Consider the following 20,859-nt stretch of genomic DNA (forward strand, 5'->3'; position numbering starts at 1 on the left):
CCACCTTCAGCATATGGGGCCGCTGCCCTACCCACTGAGCCACAGGCGCCGCCCCCATTAGAACTTTTTAAAAAGTTCATTCTACTTAAAAAAAATTCAGGGCAGCGCCTGTGGCTCAGTGAGTAGGGCGCCGGCCCCATATACCGAGGGTGGCTGGTTCAAACCCAGCCCTGCTCTGCCAAACTGCAAAAAAAAAAAAAAAATAGCCAGGGGTGGCACCTGTGGCTCAAAAGAGTAGGGCACCAGCCCCAAATGCCAGAGGTGGCGGGTTCAAACCCAGCCCAGCCAAAAAACTGCAACAACAACAAAAAAATATCTGGGCACTGTGGCAGGCGCCTGTAGTCTCAGCTACTCAGGAGGCTGAGGCAAGAGAATCACCGAAGCCCAAGAGCTGGAAGTTCCTGTGATCTGTAATGCCATGGCACTCTACCGAGGGTGATAGAGACTGTCTCTTAAAAAATAAAAAATTCAACCAGGCATTGGAATAGAAGTGATGTGGGATGGGGGATAGACAAGGTAGAGGGTGATCTGGGAAGGCTCCTTTGAGGAGATAACTTCTGAACTGACACATGAATAACACGAAGATCTGATGGAGAGCATTCTAGGCAGAGTAAACAGCATGTGCAAAGGCCCTGTGGTAGGAATGAACTTGATGCACTCACTCAAAGAACAGGCAAAAAATCACCCTAGTAAGTAAGAGGAACAAGAGAGAATATATACCTCTTTTTACTTAGGGTCATATACTTTGTTTCCTGGGGTTGCTGTAACAAAACACCACACATTAGGGGGCTTAAAACAATAGCACTGTCTTCTCTCACAGTTCTGGAGGCCAGAAGTCTAAAATCAAAGTCTGCACAAGGTTCCTTCTAGACTCTCTGAGGGAGACCCACATCAAGCGTCTTTCTTGGCTTCTCGTAGAAACTAGGAAATCCCTGGTGTTCCTTGGCTTATAGGAGCATTACCTTGCTCTCTGCTTTTACCTTCACACAGCCTTTCCCTCTTGTATGTCTTCTGTCTTCTCTCCTAAGATACCTGTCACCGAATTTGGGACCCACCCTAATCCAGGACAGCCAAGGATCCATCAAGATCCTTAAATTAATCCCATCTACCAAGATGCTTTTTCCAAATAAGGTCACATTCACAAGCTCCAAGTGTTGGGGCATACATGTGTCTTTGGGGGGCATCATTCAACTGGCTACAAGGTCTCAAAATAAAAAATGGCAACAGCAAGACACATGTATAGAAAGCCTTTCCCGTGCTCTGGCACCATACTCAGCACTCACTGTGCCCTATTTCATTACTTCCTAAAAGGCTGGTACTGTAAAGTCTCCACTTCATTGATGAGGAAACTGAGGCCTGGATAGTGAGATCCATGGCTAGGCTAATGTTCAAGCCCACTGTTAGTTTGACTGTGGGGCCTGCATTCTCAGCTCTACACCATTCCAGCCTCTCTTTGAACTCCTCCAGGTTGAGGCTACCCCCATGCACAACTTCAGGGGGCGCTATTTCCACAGCAGCAGCATAGGGCGAACTTGTCTGAGAAAATCCTGTCTCCCCAGAACTCAGTCTAGTTGAGGACACACATCTCCATCAGCTGCTTGTGGCCGTGGGAGTCTTATGGACCTACAAAATGGGGTCCTGAGGACCTCTCATTGCCTGGTTAGGGGATGCCTCCCATGCCTGCTGCCTTTGAAAGAAGTGCCACCAAGACCTTCTTCTCTCACCCCTATTCTCTAAGGAATGAGGCCATCACACTATTTACTTATTTGTTTGTTCCCTGTTTTGTTTTTAAATCTGTGATGCGCCATCAGAAAATTACTTCTGCATCTACCCTGTCGTGGCTCTGGGAGATGCTTTCCTTTCAGCCAATGGAGAGGCCGAGATTCCGGCAGGGGGCTGTACTCTATGGTCAGGCCTGCCCCACTGCCACCACCCTCCAACCCCCTGCACACAAAAGCAGCGTAATTAACTGTCTTAAGAAAGCCGGAGCCTCTGCCAGCCCTGAGCTAGAAAGAAGAAAATATCTCAGTGACAGGGCGCAGGCAGCGATTATGACAGAGGACCGAGCTGCAACAGCCCTGCGCAGGGGAACCTACAGCTAACCGGGATCTGTGTTCCCCACCCCTGGACAAAAGAGCCCCCCAAGCCCTTGCCACGTTGCCCTGAGTGACCTTTCTTGGATGCAGAATCCACCCCTGTGAGCATCTTCTTTCTTCAATGCTCTGAAGGCCTGGGGACTGTGAGAGATGCCTGGCTGCACCCGGGCAGGGCTGGTCTTTGTTTGCCAGTGAGGAGGAGCAGAAGCCGCTGCTGCGGAGGTGAGTGCATGTACCTTCCTTTCTCCCAGCCCTGCCAGGGATGCTTTATCTGGAGGCATTTGCTGCTTCTAACTCCCTTTCCAGCAGATGGGGTGGGTGGGAGCAGAGAACCACAGTCTTGTGACAAGCCGGAGGCTCCCACATCCTTGGGCACACACCAGCGCGGCTCATCTTCCACGCACCCTGTTCCCCCTCCCCCCCCCAAAGACAGAGATTTGCACCATTTTCAGGACACTGCTTAGAGTTTAGGCGGATAAAAAACCTGTGCAGCTGAAATGGACCCGTCCCACCTTCGAGCATTTCCTATTTATAACACCCAGAGGGACGATGAAAGCCACCAGCAGCGGATTTGGAGAGAAGCTTCTCTAAGTGTGTCGATAAAGGCTTGCCTGTGGTGTGGAGAGGGAGGGAGGTGATTAAAGACACAGATGCCTCTTCTTTCTCAGAACTTGTGTGAAATGTGCTAATAATTTGACAGCAGAGCTCAAATGAACACCTCTAACCTGTCCCTTCCTGCCTGCCTCTTTCTGCCTTCTTTGCCACCCCCAAATGTGAAGCCAGAATCTAAACGCGGGAGTGTACAGGGTACGCTGAGGACCCTCCACATTCTGTAATTAGAAGATTATGGAGCCAACACATGTGGCTTAAACAGTGGGTCCACTCCACCCTACCCCAGGACTAAAGAAAATTATCCCTGGGGGCCGAGGTCACACCTAGCTCCAGATAAGGAAGACAGACACAAAGACCACTCCCTCCAGATAGCAAATGAATTTCTCCTGATGTGATGTAAACTTTCCCTTGCAGTAAGGTTCTGGGCAGGTTGCCATTGCCCATAGCATCCGGAAGGGATTTTTTTTCACCCCCATATTCTGAGTTACTGTCCCTCCTCCATGAATGAATGACGACATTCAGGACAGAGAACTGAGTGAAAAATCCTTGGAGTGGGAGGGTCTAGTTTAGCTATCCCCTGCCCCCTCTTGCTTCCTGCCGAGAGCACTCACCTGCCTTGGTCTCCCTCTGGGTCCTACCTCACTGAGCTGCAACCTCTAAAGCAGGCCCACCATCCATGTACTGGGCTTTGGGTGGTGGGTAACGGGCAATGACACAATGTAAGCCATGCACTGGCTGCCGAGACGGGCAGCTGGGGCATATATGAGTTGGGGGAGGCCTCGGATGCTGGAAAGTGGACACAACAACACAGAGCTATTTGGAGGATGGAAGGAGGTAGCAAGGTGACAGAATAGGATGCTATGGAATGACTGCCTAACAGGGGCCTACAATACTTTCATTAAGGTGTGAACTTACAGAAAAATAGCTGTTTCCTTGAAAACAGGTTTTCTCAGCCCGGGATCTATGGACATTCAGGGCTCAGTCATTCTTGATTGTGAGGCGCTGTGGTGGGCTGAGGGGTTGAACACCATCACTGGCCTCCACCCTAGAGCACTGCCACCCCCAGTTATGATAAACAAAATGCCTCTAGACATTGCCAAATGGCACTGGGAGTGGGGAAGGGATGGCAGAATCGCCCCCTGGTGTAAAAACCATTGGTTTTAAATCTCTCCTGGAATAAGATCCCGGAATGTTATTATTATTATTATTATTTGTAGAGACAGTTTCACTTTATCACCCATGGTAGAGTGCTGTGGCATCACAGCTCACAGCAACCTCCAACTCCTGGGCTTAGGTGATTCCCTTACCTCAGACTCCCGAGTAGCTGGGACAAAGGCACCTGCCACAATGCCTGGCTACTTTTTTGTTGCAGTTTGGCCGGGGCCAGGTTTGAACCTGCCACCCTCAGTATATGGGGCTGGTGCCTTGCCCACCGAACCACAGGTGCCACCCGAGATCCTGGGATGTTATGCCTAGAAGTCATCAGAGAGGTCATCTCTCATTCAATTATTTTATTTACAGACAGGGAAACTGAGCCCCAGAGAGGTGAATAGTATGAGAGTCTGCCATGCCCCAGGACAGATCCAAATTCAGTCTCACTTGGTAGCTCCGATATTGCCTTGATCACCACAAAGAGTTCCCCACCCACTGTGGGATACTCAGAACAATAAAACAAAATGGGCATTTTGTGTTTGGTGGTGATGATCTCTTTCCACACTGCCTTTGTTAGTCCAAAGGTCTGCAGGTTGTTAGGACTTGGTTCTTTTCAGGAGGACAGAGGGGCAGAGCAGGTGGCTTGGTAAAGGTGACAGGTAGAGATGAGCTACAGTTAATCAGGAACTCTTAGAAAGGAGGTAAGTTTAAGCATACCAGTCATTCACACTTCAGTAAAAAGGAGTGTTTGGATTTATTGCTTCCCAGTTGAGGTACAAGGTAAGAGAGGAAGGATGAGTCTATTTGGATTATGGCTGTCCTTGAAGAGGGTAGAGTTCTGAGGTTCCAAGGGCGGGGTGCTTTACCTAAAGCCTCAGACCTTCATTTAAGTTCGAACTCTAGATCCACTGGGTTTTCTCAGCGCTCTATGCCTCTGTCTTCTCATCTGTAAAACAAGGGAGCCTCAGGGAGGTGCTGCACGTGGGTGGGTAAACTGTTGTTATGAATATTGTGCAGTAAAACTCGTTGTTCGGTTCCCCTTCAAAGCTCATCCCTGCTTCAAGACGGTACCTCTTTCTGGTTCCCATGGGGACCACTGAAGCCACACTCCGGATGGAAAATGTGGATGTGAAAGAGGAATGGCAGGACGAGGATCTTCCCAGGTAGGACTTGCAGGCTCCTGAGTCAGCATGAAGGAGCTAGGCCCTGTGCTTCTCCCAGGTGGGATGTAGGGAATACTGCAGTGGACAGTGAAAGTTTTCTGGAACTGCTGGCTGGCCAGGTGTCTCTAAAAGGGAACTTGTCAGAGGCTGGCCTGGTTCTAATCCACTTGTTTTCACCTCCACATTCTTTGACAGGTGAGACCATGTGTGTAAGACTTCACTGTGAACTCAGCAGACTAGTCTGGGCCAAGTAAATTATGGAGATTTAAGATTGCTTTCTCCCCACCCAAAGCTCCAAAAGAGCTCCCAATCCTACATTATTTTAAGAATTCTAAACGTTCTCCTAAAACTATTCCCCTGATACCACAATAATATTCTTACCTGGGGCTCCATGAAGCCAGGTGAGAGCATATTTTTACATGCAGCAGCAAGAGGAACCCTGTCCTACCCTAGCTTAAAACCCAGGCAGACTAGGGGCAGTGGCTCAGGCCAGTAATCTCAGCACTTTAGGAGGCCAAAGCAGGAGGTTTGCTTCAGGTCAGGAGTTTGAGACCAGCCTGAGCAGCATAGGGATACCCTGTCTCTACAAAACATAGAAACATTAGCCAAGTTGGTAGCAGACACCTGTAGTCCAAGATACTTGGGAGTCTGAGGCAGGAAGATCCCTTGAGCTCAGGACTTTGAGGCTGCAGTGAGCTATGATAGTGCCACTGCACTCCAGCCTAGAGGACAGAGCAAGACCCTATCTCAATAAAAGAAAAAGGAGGAGGGGGCGGTCTTTGTGGCTTATACCTGTACCTGTAATCCTAGCACTCTTGAAGGCCGAAGTGGGTAGATTGTTGAGCTCAAGAATTTGAGACCAGCCTAAGCAAGAGCAAGACCCTGGCTCTATTAAAAACAGGAAAACTGGGCGGTGCCTGTGGCTCAGTGAGTAGGGCGCCGACGCCATGTACTGAAGGTGGTAGGTTCAAACCCAGCCCCCGCCAAACTGCAACCAAAAAATAGCCGGGCGTTATGGCGGACACCTGTAGTCCCAGCTACTTGGGAAGCTGAGGCAAGAGAATTGGTTAAGCCCAAGAGCTGGAGGTTGCTGTGAGCTGTGACATTACAGCACTCTACTGAGGGTGACAAAGTAAGATTCTGTCTCTTAAGGAAAAAAAAAACAAAAACAGGAGAACCACCAGGGTGTTGTGGTGGGCACCTGTAGTACCAGTTACTCAGGAGGCTGAGCCCATGAGTTTGAGGTTGCTATGAGCTATGACGAGAGAGTCCTGGCACTCTACCCAGGTGATAGAGTGACACTCTGTCCAAAAAAAACAAAAACCAAAAACCCTCAGGTAATGCCTGTTCCATTGAAAATTCAGTGTCTAGCCTCCCCTTGGGTCTTCAACCTTACTTCCCCTCACTCTTCCATCCCCTGAAGCTGCAGTGGCTTCTTGACTGGCTTACCTCACCTTCAGACTTTGCACTGGCTGTTATCCCCCAGCCCTGAATGTTGTTTGCAGATGCTCAGCCTGCCTGCTTAATTCAGATCTCTGCCCATGGGCCACCTTTTTGGTGAGAGTCTCTATGGCCCCTTCATTACCTCTTCCTCAATTTCCTGAATTTTCTCCCTCCTGAATCATGACCCTCCACAAAGTTAGCCATACATCCTGATCCCTGGAACCTGTGACTGTTACCTTACCTGGCAAAAGCCACTGTGCAAATGTGATTAAGTTAAGGATCTTAAAATGAGGAGATGATTTGGGTTACTCCAGTGGTCCAGTGTCCTCACAGGGTCCTTACATGAGGAGGCAAGAGGGTCAGAGATAGAGAAAGAATAGTGGCAGATACTGTGCCACTGGCTCTGAAGGGGGTGAAGGGGCCCTAAGCTGAGGGATACAGGTTCCAGATGCTGGAAAAGGCGAGAGACAGGTTCTCCCTTGGGTCCCCCAGGAGAAACCAGCCCTGCATAGTGAAACTGATTTCAGGGATACTTCTGGCCTCTAGATTTATACAAGGAAGAATATGCGTTGTTTAAAGACATTAAGTTCATAGTATTTAGTTAGGGAGACACTACACCACCTGATATGCTGAACGCTCCCCCAAACAGAGTACCCCCAAGAGCAGAGATCTTTGTTGCTTTTTTTAGAGACAGAGTCTCACTTTGTCACCCTTGGTAGAGTACCATGGCATCACAGCTCACAGCACATCCAGCTCTTGGGCTTCCGCAATTCTCTTGCTTCAGCCTCCCAAGTAGCTGGGACTACAGGCACCCACTACAATACCCAGCTATTCTTTTGTTGCAGTTTGGCCGGGGCCAGGTTTGAACCCACCACCCTTGGTATATAGGTCTGGCATCCTACTCACTGAGCCATGGGCACCGCCTGAGATCTTTGTTTTGATCACTACTGCATCCCAACGTGACAATAATGCCTGGCATATAGCTGGTGCTCAATAGATATTAGGTGAATGGGTAACAATCACTGACAGAAATTTTTAAAAAATCATGCAGGAAAGGAAGCTGTATGCATTTGCTACTAAGATGCATGATCTTTTTTTTTTTTTTTTTTTGAGACAGGATCTTGCTCTGTCATCTAGGCTGGAGTGCAGAGGTGAGAGCTCACTGCAGCCTCTAAATCCCGGGCTTAAGTGATCTGATCCTTCTGCCTCAACCTCCCAAGTAGCTGGGACTACATGTGTGCACTATCATGGCCTGCTAATTAAAAAAAATTTTTTTGAGACAAAGTCTCACCCTGTTACCCTGGGTAGAGTGGCATAGTGTCATAGCTCACAGCAACTTTAAACTCTTGGGCTCAAGAGATCTTCTTGTCTTAGCCTCCAGAGTATCTGGGACTACAGGCACCTGCCATAATGCCTGGCTAGTTTTTCTATGTTTTTTTTTAGTAGAGATGGAGTCTTGCTCTTGTTCAAGCTGGTCTCAAACTTCTGAGCTCAGGAGATCCACCTATCTCAGCCTCCCAGAGTGGCTAGGCGTGAGCCATTGTACCCAGCCTTAAAATATTTTTTTTTAGACATAGGGTCTTGCTATGTTGCCCAGGCTGGTCTCAAACTCCTGGACTCAAGCAATCCTCCTGCCTCCGCCTCCCAAAGTGCTGGAATTATAGGTTTGAGCCACTGCTTGCATCCAAGGTGCATGATTCTGATTTCTTGAGTGGAGACAACTGCTCATCCCTCTCTTTGAGTAGCATAGTGTCATAGCCACAAGGAATTCATTCCCAGGCCACGAGGTCAAAGAGTTAATTATATAAACTATCTGGGGAGGTATTGTCAAAAGGACTGGATGTGTTCAGCCTTCAAAGAGAAAATTTGACAAAGAATCTCCAGCTCCAGAAAAATTTCATTCTGGGAAGGTTCCTGAGAGCAGAACTAGGCTGAATGAACAAGGCTGAAAAAGACAAGTTGAAAGGCAATACAGAAGAATGCTTTAAAATGATAGGTCTTCTTGGAAATGAAGTGGGATGATATAGGAGGTTGATAGCTTCTTGTCAATTCATATCCAAGTGGGAGTGGACACCCACTGTGGAAGATGGCTTCCCATATTAAAGGACTTCAGCCCTCTTCTGAATCTAGTCACTTCCAGGCTTCTGAATCTGGGCACATGTGTGTGTTTCTTTCTAGCCAGAGGTGCCTATTCTTAGAGTAGCTGAGACTCTCTTGTCTGCCTGGTACCAATGTCCATGGGAGTTTCATCACAGAGATGGTTCCTTGGTCAGCGCTTATAGCGCCTATTCATTCACCTTTGCAATTTCCTTCTCCTTTTTAATTCAATATAAATAAGAATAATGCCTGACTATATAGAGTCACCGGACTGGGCATGGTGACTCATGCTTGTAATGCTAACATTTTGTGAGGCCAACGCAGGAGGATTGCTTAAAACCAGGAGTTTAGGCTCGGCGCCTGTGGCTCAAGTGGCTAAGGCGCCAGCCACGTACACCTAAGGTGGTAGGTTCGAATCCAGCCTGGACCCGCCAAAACAACAATGACGGCTGCAACCAAAAAATAGCCAGGCGTTGTGGCAGGTGCCTGTGGTCCCAGCTACTTGGGAGGTGGAGGCAGGAGACTCGCTTGAGCCCAGGAGTTGGAGGTTGCTGTGAGCTGTGATGCCACGGCACTCTACCTAGGGGGACAGCTTGAGGTTCTGGCTCAAAAAAAACCCAGGAGTTTAGACCAGGTATGGTGGCTCATGCCTGTAATCCTAGCCTTCTGGGAGGCTGAGGTGGGTGGATTACTTGAGCTCAGGAGTTTGAGACCTGCCTAAGCAAGAGCAAGACCCTGTCTCTAAAAATAGCTGAGCATTGTGATGGGTGCCTCAGCTGCTCAGGAGGCTGAGACAAGAGGATCCCTGAGCCCAGGAGTTTGAGGTTGCAGTGAGCTGTGATAAGGCTACCACACTCCAGGGCAACAGAGTGAGGTCTTAGGAATACTCTGGAATGAGAAAGAAATGGTTTTAAGGCAGTCACTTGCTCCTGGTGTGCCCAGAGAAATATTTAAGGCCTCAGTTTCCCCATGTGTAAAAGATGGAATCAGATAGTGTGAATTCTGTGAGTTTCTCCCAGCAGCAGCCTGGCTTCCCAAGGAGTCTCTGTCCAGTCCTCAGCATCACTCTCCTGTCCCCATGAACTCTGGCCTCTGCCAAGACCAAAGCATCAGCTTTGAAAACCTTCAACTTGTCCTAGGCATCAACTTTGAAAACCTTCATCAACCTTCTGTCTCAAGGCAGAAAACCCCAAACCATTGTAGACATAAAAATATCCTCTATGACTCAGCACAGACCTTTCGCTATACATTCTAATATTATAAGAAATAATATTAGATTATTTCTAATATTCTAATATTATCTCTAATATTATAAGAAATAAGCTTCAGAAGCAGATGGCCCTGGGGCAAATCCCAGTTCCCCAACAGGTTTGCTCTGCCACCTGGGGCAACTTTTTGGGCATCCTAGTGCTTCTTGTTTTCTTAACTGTAAAATATGAATAATAATAAATAAATTATCATGAGATTTAGATCAAACAGCAGAGATAGGCTCTTGAAATAATGAAGGCTGTACAAGTAACTGATCATCCCTACTATTACTATTATTATTAGCTTGTATCTTGTTCGCTATTTTTCCACCAAAATCTTAAAAAGTTTTCCTGGTCCAGCACTCTTGGAGGCTGAGGTGGGAGAATTGCTTGAGGTTTCAGCCAGCCTGAGCAACATAGCAAGACCCTGTCTGTATGAAAAATTTCAAAATTAGCCAGGTGTGGTGTACACATGTAGTCCCAGCTATTCTAGAGGCCAAAGTGGGAGGATTGCTTGAGCCCAGGAGATTGAGGTTGCAGTGAGCTGCGGTGCATTCTAACCTGAACAACAGAGGGATATCCTGTCTGAAAGAAAGAAAAAAAATTGTTTTAATTTAGAAAACCTAGCCCCTCACCTAAGCCTTCTTAGTGAGACAAAAGTGGGGCTAAAGGCAGCTGCAAATGTGAACTGGAGGCCAGTCTGGAAGGGGTGGAGAGTGTCTTTCAAATGGACTTTTCTCAGCTGCAGGGGGTTCCTCTCCCGGTTTAGTAGCTCAGTGTTTCCAGGACAGTGGCGTTGCTGTGCAGCCCTGGGCTGTGAGCCGTGCCTGTGCCAACATGGAGCTTCATGCACGAGGCTGCTGTCCTTCTCATCTCTGGAAGAATGAGTGCAGCTCCTTGGTGCAACGCCCAGCTGCAGCCACACATAGGCACCTCTGTCTGGTGCCAGACAGCTTGTAGTCCTTCCAGCTCAAGGATCCCCGCCCTGGTGTGGGGGCGGTGCGCTTCCCAGAGGGATGTCAGAGCTCGGTGCTCTCTGCCCTTCCATCCTTTTCCTTGGCTTTTTCCCTCCTTGCCCTTCTGCAGACTCCTATGGAGCTAGAGCTGAGAGCAGCCTGGAGATTAACTAGCTTGCTGCCTCGATTTCTCCATGTATTCATTCTAATAACAAGCACCAACTGTCTAGCTGTCCTGTATGCCCTCACAACCCAATTCAAGATGACAGTTGGGTTCATGGCACTTCAAGAGTCCCTGGGTGGGTAGCGCCTGTGGCTCAATGGGTAGGGCGCCAGCCCCATATACGGAGGGTGGCGGGTTCAAACCCGGCCCTGGCCAAACTGCAACAAAGAAATAGCCGGGCGTTGTGGCAGGCGCCTGTAGTCCCAGCTACTCAGGAGGCTGAGGCAAGAGAATTGCCTAAGCCCAGGAGTTGGAGGTTGCTGTGAGCTGTGTGATGCCACAGCACTCTTTACCAAGGGAGATAAAGTGAAACTCTGTCTCTACAAAAAAATCAAAAAAAGAGTCCCTCAGTGGAGTCTGATTCTCAGCTGGGAAGAATGAGGAGGGTTGAACTAGGGAAGGAGGCTGGGAGTAGAGGGCACCCATTCCAAGCAGAGAGAGCAGCATGTGCAAAGGCCCTGAGCCCAGTGGAAGTAGGTTGAAGTGGGAGGCTCACTTGAGTCCAGGAGCTAGAAGATTCAGGGAGCCATGATTGCACTGTAGCCTGAGCAATAGAGTGACATCTTGCCAAACAAGGAAACCAAGGATGGGGACTGCCTGTCAGGGTCTCACTGCCGAGGAGGAGCAGATATAGGGTTAGTCCAATGGGTGCCTTAGGCTTATGGTCCCCAACCCCCAGAACATGGACCAGTATGGGGCTGCACAGCATCACTGCCTGAGATCCACTTCCTGTCCCATCCCCCTTGCTTCTGTCCATAGAAAAATTATCTTCCATGAAACCAGTCCCTGGTGCCAAAAATGTTGGGGACCACTACATCAGCCTTTTTCCTTCACCACCAAGAGGTCTGGGTTTTGTTTGTTTGTAACTTTTTATTTTGATATAATTCCAAACTTTGAAAAAAAATTATAAGAATGGTGTAAGGAATATCTCTATATCCACACTAGGATTATCCAATTGTTGACATTTTGTTTTAGCGTTTTCTGTGTGCATATGTGTGTATGCATGCATGTGCATATAGATAGCACCCAAAATCCATCCATCTGTATTTCCATATATAATATGGAAAGATATCATATATAGATGTATCTGTATAGAAACATGTAAACACAGCTGAGTGAAATCAGCATTTATCTATCTCTGTATATAATATAGAGCATAGTATATACATGGAGAATAGCACATATAGAGAGCATAGTACGGTTATCCCTTGATATACACAGGGGATTGGTTCCAGGACCCCCCCAATATCAAAATTCACACGTACTCAAATCCCAAGATTGGCCCTGTATAATCCGCATGTATAAAAGTTGGCCCTCCATATACATGGGCTTCACATTCCTTGAATTCTGTATTTTCAATCTGAGTTCAGTTGAAAAAAATCCACATATAAATGGACCCACGAAGTTCAAACCCATGTTATTAAAGGATCTACTGTGTATAGAGAGAGATAATAGTGTGTGTGTGCATACACACACACACATATATATAGAGAGAGAGAATATGTATATAGGTGTGCATCTGTAATCCCACCTGCCTGGAAGGCTGAAGCAAGGAGGATCACTTGAGCCCAGGAGTGTGAGGCTACAGCAAGCTATGTCTCTCAACTGGGTGACAGAGAAAGACTTTGTCTTAAAAAAAGAACAATAAACCAATAGTGTATATAGAAAGAATAACACAGAGACAATATGTATGGAGAGAATAGCATACGTGTATATATACAGAAAACAGTATATGTATAGAGAAAGCATAGTGTATATGTGTCTATCTATAGAGTCCAATATCCATCTATTCTTCTATATAATATATACATAGAGAGAGTAGTATACATATGTATGTGTGTATACAGTTGACTCCTGAACAAAATGAGTTTGAGCTGTAGAGGTTCACTATAGGCAGACTTTTTTTCAATAAATACATTGGGCTCAGTGGTTAGGGTGCCAGGCTCGTGCTCCAGGGCTGGTGGGTTCGAACCTGGCCTGGGCCTGCTAAACAAACAAACAAAAAAAGCCAGGCACTGTGGCGGACACTAGGGAAGTTGAGGCAAGAGAATCGCTTGAGCCCAAGAGTTTGAGGTTGCTGTGAGCTATGACGCCACAGCACTCTACTGAGGGTGACAAAGTGAGAGTCTGTCTCAGTAAAAACAACAAAACAAGGCTGGGCGCTTGTGGTTCAAGTGGCTAAGGCGCCAGCCACGTACACCTAAGGTGGCGGGTTTGAATCCAGCCTGGGCCCGCCAAACAACAATGACAGCTGCAACCAAAAAATAGCCGGGCGTTGTGGCGGGCACCTGTGGTCCCAGCTACTTGGGAGGCAGAGGCAGAAGACTCGCTTGAGCCCAGGAGTTGGAGGTTGCTGTGAGCTGACATGCCACAGCACTCTACCCAGGGGGACAGCTTGAGGCTCCTGTCTCAAAAAAAAAACAACAAAACAAACACATTGGAATGTTTTTGAAATTTCCAACAATTTGAAGAAACTCGCAGAGGAACCACATAGCCTAGAAAAATTAAGAAAAATAGTAAGAAAAAAGTTAGATATGTCAAAAAAATTTTTAAATGAGAAAAAATTAAAATACATAAAATATATGTAGGTCTGAGTCTATTTCATCATTTACAACCATAAAATGTGCACACATCTATTACAGAGTGTTGAAATTTGGCAAAAGATATGTATCCAAACACAGACAACACACGGCACCATTCACAGCCTAAGGAAGTGTAAGCAAACACAAAGGTGCAGTAGTAAATCACAACTGTATAAAATTAATGGTATTACGTGCCATACTCCCATCATCATTCCATGGCCACCTCCTGCTTCTACTACAGTGAGTGCCACACCACACAACGCTAATTGTCTCCACACGAGCAGCTCGTTCTCTGGTATTACAGTAAAATGCGGTCTCTTGGGGTTTTCATGTATTTTTCATTGTGTTTAGCACAATACCATAAACCTTGAACAGCACCAGGGGACCCATATGTAAGTGCCACTGGTGATGCTGGAAAATCATAACATGATAAGAAAAAGTTGAATTGTTTTGTCTGTACTGTAAATTGAATGATTGTCTTCCATTTCAGACAGATGATTCAGCTTGTGAACAGATGACAGAAACTTATGGTACTGATAAATACAGTACTGAACTGTTAATGTATTTTTTCTTCCTTACGATTTTCGTAATAACATTAAGAAATGTAAGGTAAGAATACAGTATACAATCCACATAACAAACAAAATCCGTGTTCCTCAACTTTTGTTAGCACTGAGGTTTCCCATCAAGAGGAGGCTATCAGTAATTCAATTTGGGGAAGTTAAATTATATGTGGATTTTCAGCTGTGCAGAGGTTAGTGCCCCCCCCCCCCAATCCTGAGTCGTTCAAGGTCAAGTGTATAATAAATATGTGTGTGTTTCCATGTATGTATATTTTCTAATTATTTGAAAATAAACTGCAGGCTCAGTGCCTGTGGCTCAAGTGGCTAAGGCGCCAGCCACATATACCTAAGGTGGCAGGTTCGAATCCAGCCTGGACCCACCAAACAACAATGACGGCTGCAATCCCAAAATGGCCGGGCGTTGTGGTGGGCACCTGTGGTCCCAGCTACTTGGGAGGCTGAAGCAGGAGACTCACTTGAGCCCAGGAGTTGGAGGTTGCTGTGAGCTGTGAAGCCACAGCACTCTACCCAGGGGGATAGCTTGAGGCTCTGTCTCAAAAAAAAAAAAAGAAAGAAAGAAAATAAATTGCAGTCTTGGCGCCTATAGCTCAACCGGCTAAGGTGCCAGCCACGTACACCTAAGATGGCGGGTTCGAATCCCCAGCCCGGACCCGCCAAACAACAATGACAGCTGCAACCAAAAAATAGCCGGGCGTTGTGGCGGGCGCCTGTGGTCCCAGCTACTTGGGAGGCGGAGGCAAGAGACTCGCTTGAGCCCAGGAGTTGGAGGTTGCTGTGAGCTGTAATGCCACGGCACTCTACCCAGGGGGACAGCTTGAGGCTCTGTCTCAAAAAAAAAAAAAAAAGAAAAGAAAAGAAATTGCAGACACAATGCTCCCTAAATACTTCTGCATGTATTTCCTCAAAACAAGGAAGAATTGATGTAATACTTTCTGACATACACACAATGCAATCATCATAATCAGGAAATTTTACAACATACAATACGGTTGTCCGCATACAAAATTTCACCTTGATTGTCCACTGATGTCTCGTAAGGCCATTTAGCTCAGCCCCACCCCAAAGCTCACCTGGGACCCTTCAACACATTGGGTTCTGGGTCTCCCTGGGGTGGGCCTCCTTTAGCATGGAGCAATTCCAGAGCCCTTCTCTGTCTGTGATAACCTGAACATTTAGAAAGTATCAGATGGCTACTTCAGAGAACGCCTTCGCTGTGTGTGTGTTTGATGTTTCCTCACTATCAGATGTGTGTTTTAGGTAAGAGGCAGCTGATGTCAAACTGTCCCACTCTTCTGATGTGGGCTGATAATAAGCTAGCTCAGCGCTGGTCCCATCTCTGAGAAGGCTATTTTCTCTTTTGTAATTGACAAGTGTCTGCAGGAGGCCCTGAGACCATGCAAAGAACCTACCTTCACCAAACTTGCAGCATGGGTGATGATTCCTACCTAGCTTGGTTGTTACTAGGATGTGCACATGCCCTGAGAGGGGGCCTGGGTTTCCTGGTTGTGCTGTTACAACCCAGTACCACAAACTAGGTGGCTCAAAACAGTAGAAAGTTATTCCCTTACCATTCTGGAGGCCACAAATCTAGACTCAAGGTGTCCACAGGGTCAGCTCTTGCTAAAGACTCTGGGGGTGGTGGGTTTGGGCGGCGACCCTAGCTTAGTGGGCAGGGCGCTGGCTACATACATTGGGGCTGGCTGGTTCAAACGGGACCCGGGCCTGCTAAACAACAATGACAATTGCAACAACAACAAACAGCTAGATGTTGTAGCGGGCCCCTGTAGTCCCAGCTACTTAGGAGGCTGAGGCAAGAGAATCACTTGATCCCAACAGTTTGAGGTTGCTGTGAGCTGTAACACCATGGCACTCTACCCAGGGTGACAGCTTGAGACTCTGTCTCAAAAACAAAAACAAAAAGACTCTGGGGGAAGATTCTTCTTTGCCTCTTCCAGCTTCCAGTGGTGGCCAGCAATGCTTGCTGCTCCTTGGTTGTGGCTGTGTCACTCCAATCTCTGCCTTCATTGTCACACGTGGCCTTCCCCCCTTTGTGTCTCTGCCTAAACTTCTCTCATCTTATAAAGATATTGCCATTGGATGTAGGGCTCATTCTACTCTGGTACAACCTCCTCTTAACTTCATGACATCCAAATGTCCTGTCCTCCTGCTCACAGGACCGGGCATGGGGATTTGGATGCATTTCTTTGTTGGGGAGGACACAATGCAGGCCACTGTGGAAGGATAAAGCCATGCGGTGCACTTTGCATGTGAGGGGACACCCCCACACACACACTTCTTCCCTGAGTGGCCTGTCACAGGGTTTGTGCATGAGCTCCACAGAGAGCCACCTGCTATACCTTGGGCCCCTAGGAGATCTGCAGGTCTGGATATTTGAGGTTTTCCCGGGGCTTGGGGAAATAACAGGCTCACCTGGGCTTGAAAAACTACAGATCTGTGAACGAGCAGGGTGGGCATTTGCACTACCAGTTGGGAAACAGTGGGCTAGAGTCAGCTTCTCTGGGTCCTGTAATCTCAAACCTTTGTTGAACTGCTGTGTTTGGAGGCTGTACCAGGTGCCTCAGCCTCATGACAACATCCTACCGCCATGACACCCCATGTCCCTGCCCTGCCTCCTTCCCACCCTCAGTGTTCTCTGTGTGCCAGGCACCCTGGTCTACTTTCTGATCTGTTCCCTGACTCACCTTTGCCCCAGCTGTTCCTTCCATCTGGGGTGCCTTTCTCCCAGTCTCCACGTAAAAGTCACCTCCTCAAGGAAGCCTTCCCTGACCACCCCAGAAATGATTTCCTCTCTCTCCACCTCTGTTTTGTTCATTTTCTTTGTCATAAGTCTCACATCTGCTTTGTTTATGTGCCTACTTCTTCTTTTTTTTTTTGAGACAGAGCCTCAAGCTATCCGCCCTGGTAGAGTACTGTGGCATCACAGCTCACAGCAACCTCCAACTCCTGGGCTTAAGCGAGTCTCCTGCCTCAGCCTCCCAAGTAGCTGGGACCACAGGCACCCGCCACAATGCCTGGTTATTATTTATTTTTTTTGGTTGCAGCCGTCATCGTTGTTTTGGTGGGCCCGGCCTAGATTCAAACCCGCGACCTTAGGTGCATGTGGCTGGCGCCTTAGCCACTTAAGCCACAGGCACTGAGCCTGTGCCTACTTCTTGATGTTGTCCTTATACACATATGATTTGTTTCAAGAAATCGGCTAGCACAATTGTGAGGGTTGGGGGGCAAGTCTGAAACCTGCAGGGCAACTCTAAGGCAGAAAGTGGTGTTGCAGTCTAGAGGCAGAATTTCTTCTCCCTCAGGCAAACCTCAGTGTTTGCTCTGAAGGCCTTGAGATCAATAGTTGAGGAAAATCCTCTTGACTTAGTCAACAACTGCAGATGTTAACCACATCCACAAAGTACAGCAACATCTAGACTACTGCCTGATCAAATAACTGGGTGCTGTTACTTGGTGTTGACGCTGAAAGTCACCCAGATTGCCCTCCAAACTGGACACTCGTTAGCCCAGACCCCTGCATCTGTCTCATACAGTGGTGGGCCACGTTACACAACTGTGGTCTCTTGGCATTATAATGGAGTTGAAAAACTCCTGCCCCTTAGTGGCATTGTGACCACTGCAACATTGTAGCACAATTACTTGACTTTTGCATAACTTTAGGGTGGCCTAAGTGTACAGGTTTGTAAAGCACTGGACGGACACATGCGATGGTCCACAATGATGCCCTGGGCCTTTGCATTCACTCACTGACTCACCCAGAGCAACTTCTAGTCCTACCAGCTCCATTCATGCCAAGTGCCCTATACAGGTGAACCTGTTCTATCTTTGATATCATATTTTTACTGTACCTTTCCTCTATTTAGATACAGAAATACCTTTGTGTTACAAAAGCCTACAGTAATTGCCTAACAATGCATTCCCCATTACACGTGACTATATTTGTTGAATGAATGAAGAGTAGGTGTCAACACTGTTCCCATTTTACTGATAAGGAAACTGAGGCTCAGAGAGAAGGCACCGCCCAGCACTGGGTCCTCTTGGTCTCTCTCACCACTTCTGTGCCGCACTGTTGGGATATCTTCCCCAGTGTGATGTTTCAGCTGGAGCCTGGTGACGGTGCACCTAATGAGAAGCCAATGTCGGATGTGCATGGACAGTCCAGAGTCAGAAGGCTGAGTTACATTCTGATGAGCATCCAAGCTGGTGCCAGCTGCAAAATAAGAAGAGTTTCCCTCTGGCAGAAGGAGTTGGTGGCTGGACAGCTGGTGGACATTTTTTTGTTCTCATTGGAGTTCATGCACATGCGCCAATTGGGCAGAAGGGGGCAGTCGAGCACAATGACAAAGTGCTTGGGGCTGGTGTCAGGGGACGGAATCCCAGCTCTGCCTCCTTGAACAGTTCAACTTGGGCAGGATTTTCTCACCCAGCCTAATTTTCCTCCTCTGTACAGTGGGCATCTACCTGCTTCATACGGTTATTTTATGGAATAAATAAGAACATGCCGTGACAATCCCATAGTGTGGTACATGGTGGATATCCTGCATAAGTTATGTTTCTAGATGATTCTACAAGAGGCACTGGAAACTCAGATGCTGATGGGTGCTGGGAAGGCAGAGAAAGAAGTCTGAGGGAAATTCTGACACCCAGGAGAGCATCAGAGGACAATCCCTGCTGATTGTTAGATTGTTATCCGTTGGGAAGGAAAGGTCTCCTGACTCAAGAAGATGGAAATCTAGGCCTTTTGTGTCACATCTCTGATTCAACAGCAAATGTAAAAGGTTTTTGAATGCTGTGTGGGCAGGACACAGCTAGGTTTGGTGCATCAGCTGTCAGTCTGCAATTCTGTGGCAGCATTTCGGTAATGTTGTAAGTGGATAATGTGTTTCTTACATATCAGGCACTTAGGTGTGAGTTGACTCTTCAGCCTCAGTGTGTCTCTTTAAAACCTTCTTCTGACTTTAACCATTTAAATTAACCACATAAATTAACCATTTTAAAGTGCACGATTCACTGGCATTTAGTACACCCACAAGGTTGTACTACCACCATCTCTATCTAGTTCAAAGATATTTTCATCACTTCAAAAGGAAACTGCGTTCTATTAAGTCGCCCCCAAACCCCCAGCCCCTGGTAACCACAAAATCCAGGTCCAGTCTTTGTGGATCTGCCTGTTCTGGACATTTCACATAAATGCAGCAACATACTGTGTTTCCTTCTGTGGCTGCTTCCCTCATTGTGCACGACATCTTCAAGGTCTGTCCATGCTGTACCCTGTGTCAGGACCGCCTTCCTTTTCATGGCTGAATGATGCTCCTGTGTGTGTATGGACCACATTTTACGTATCCATCCATCCCTTGATGGACACTTGGGTTGTTTCTACTTATGGGCTTTTATGAATCATGCTGCTATGCACATTCATTATGAGGGGTTTTTTTTTGGAGACAGAGCCTCAAGCTGTCGCCCTGGGTAGAGTGCCATGACATCACAGCTCACAGCAACCTCCAACTCCTGGGCTCAAGCGGGTCTCCTGCCTCAGCCTCTCAAGTAGCTGGGATCACAGGTGCCCACCACAAAGCCTGTCTATTTTTTGCTTGCAGCTGTCATTGTTGTTTGGTGGGCCCAGGTTGGATTCGAACCCATCAGCTCAGGTGTATGTGGCTGGTGCCTTAGCCGCTAGAGCCACAGGCGTCGAGCCTCAAGTATGTTTTTGTGTGGATGTTTCCATTTCCTTTGGACACTCTTCTGTTATAACCTTTTTCATCCATGGGAGCTGGGTGACATCTGATTCATCCCTTACCTCCAGGACCAACTATACCCTGGGAACATAGCAATTCCTCAAAGAACCTTTCATGAATGAGTGAATGGTGAGAAGGGTGGGGGGGGAGCACTGCAATAAGGTTGCCAGCTCATGCCCTAAGCAGAACAGAGACGAGGGAATAGTCTTTTTTAAAAAAAAAAAAAAAAAAAGGAAAAAGTGTTCCACCATCCTTCCTGTCTAAACAGCTGAGCAGGCAGTGCTGAGTTGCAGAGAAGAACGAGTTTCCTGGCCTTCCTGAGTCAGCATACCCCATGGCTAGAAGCTCTGGCAGCCCCAGCAAAATGGTTCTACCTGGAATGGAATGTTTCCCAGGGGAGCAAAGGAGCCAGAGCTCCTGGGTCAAGCTCAGGCAGCCTGAGACCTTCACTTCAAGTAGTCCAGGGATTGCCGAAAAGCCATGCAGACTCTGAGGGGGGAGTCCAGGCCTACGTTAAAGAGACATCAATATACAGTTGGCTGTATTTCTTAAGATAAGCTTTATTATGTAGAACAATTTTAGATTTACAAAAAAGTTGTCAACTTGATGTAGAGAGTTCCTGGGTACTCTTCACCCAGTTTCTCCCATGATTAGCGACTTACGTTAGTAGAGTACATTTGTTTCAATTAATAAAGAAAGATTAATATATTTTTAGTAACAGGAAGTCCACACTTGATTCTTTTTCTTTTTTTGATTCAGATTTTCTTCATCTTTTCTTTTTTTTTTTTAGAGATGGAATCTCACTCTGTTGCCCAGGCTAGAATACCCTGGCATGATCACAGCTTAGTGTAGCCTCTGACTCTTGGGCTCAAGCTATCCTCCTTACTCAGCCTCCCTAGTTACTGGCACTACAGGTGTAGACCACCATGCCTGGCTTTTAAAAACTATTTT

General features: G+C 47.2%; 1 protein-coding gene across 1 annotated transcript in view; it reads left to right on the forward strand.

The window, feature by feature from the left end:
- The first annotated feature begins 4,946 nt into the window (after nt 1–4,946).
- Nucleotides 4,947–20,859, forward strand: part of ATCAY (ATCAY, caytaxin) — a 45,393-nt gene continuing 29,480 nt past the window's right edge. Inside the window, exon 1 of the mRNA XM_023512606.1 lies at nt 4,947–5,023. Coding sequence (XP_023368374.1) covers nt 4,947–5,023 — 77 coding nt within the window. The remainder of the gene's footprint in view (nt 5,024–20,859) is intronic.

Source organism: Otolemur garnettii, unplaced genomic scaffold (assembly GCF_000181295.1).
Source record: "Otolemur garnettii isolate 467f Iridium unplaced genomic scaffold, OtoGar3 scaffold00029, whole genome shotgun sequence".
NCBI lineage: Eukaryota > Metazoa > Chordata > Mammalia > Primates > Galagidae > Otolemur > Otolemur garnettii.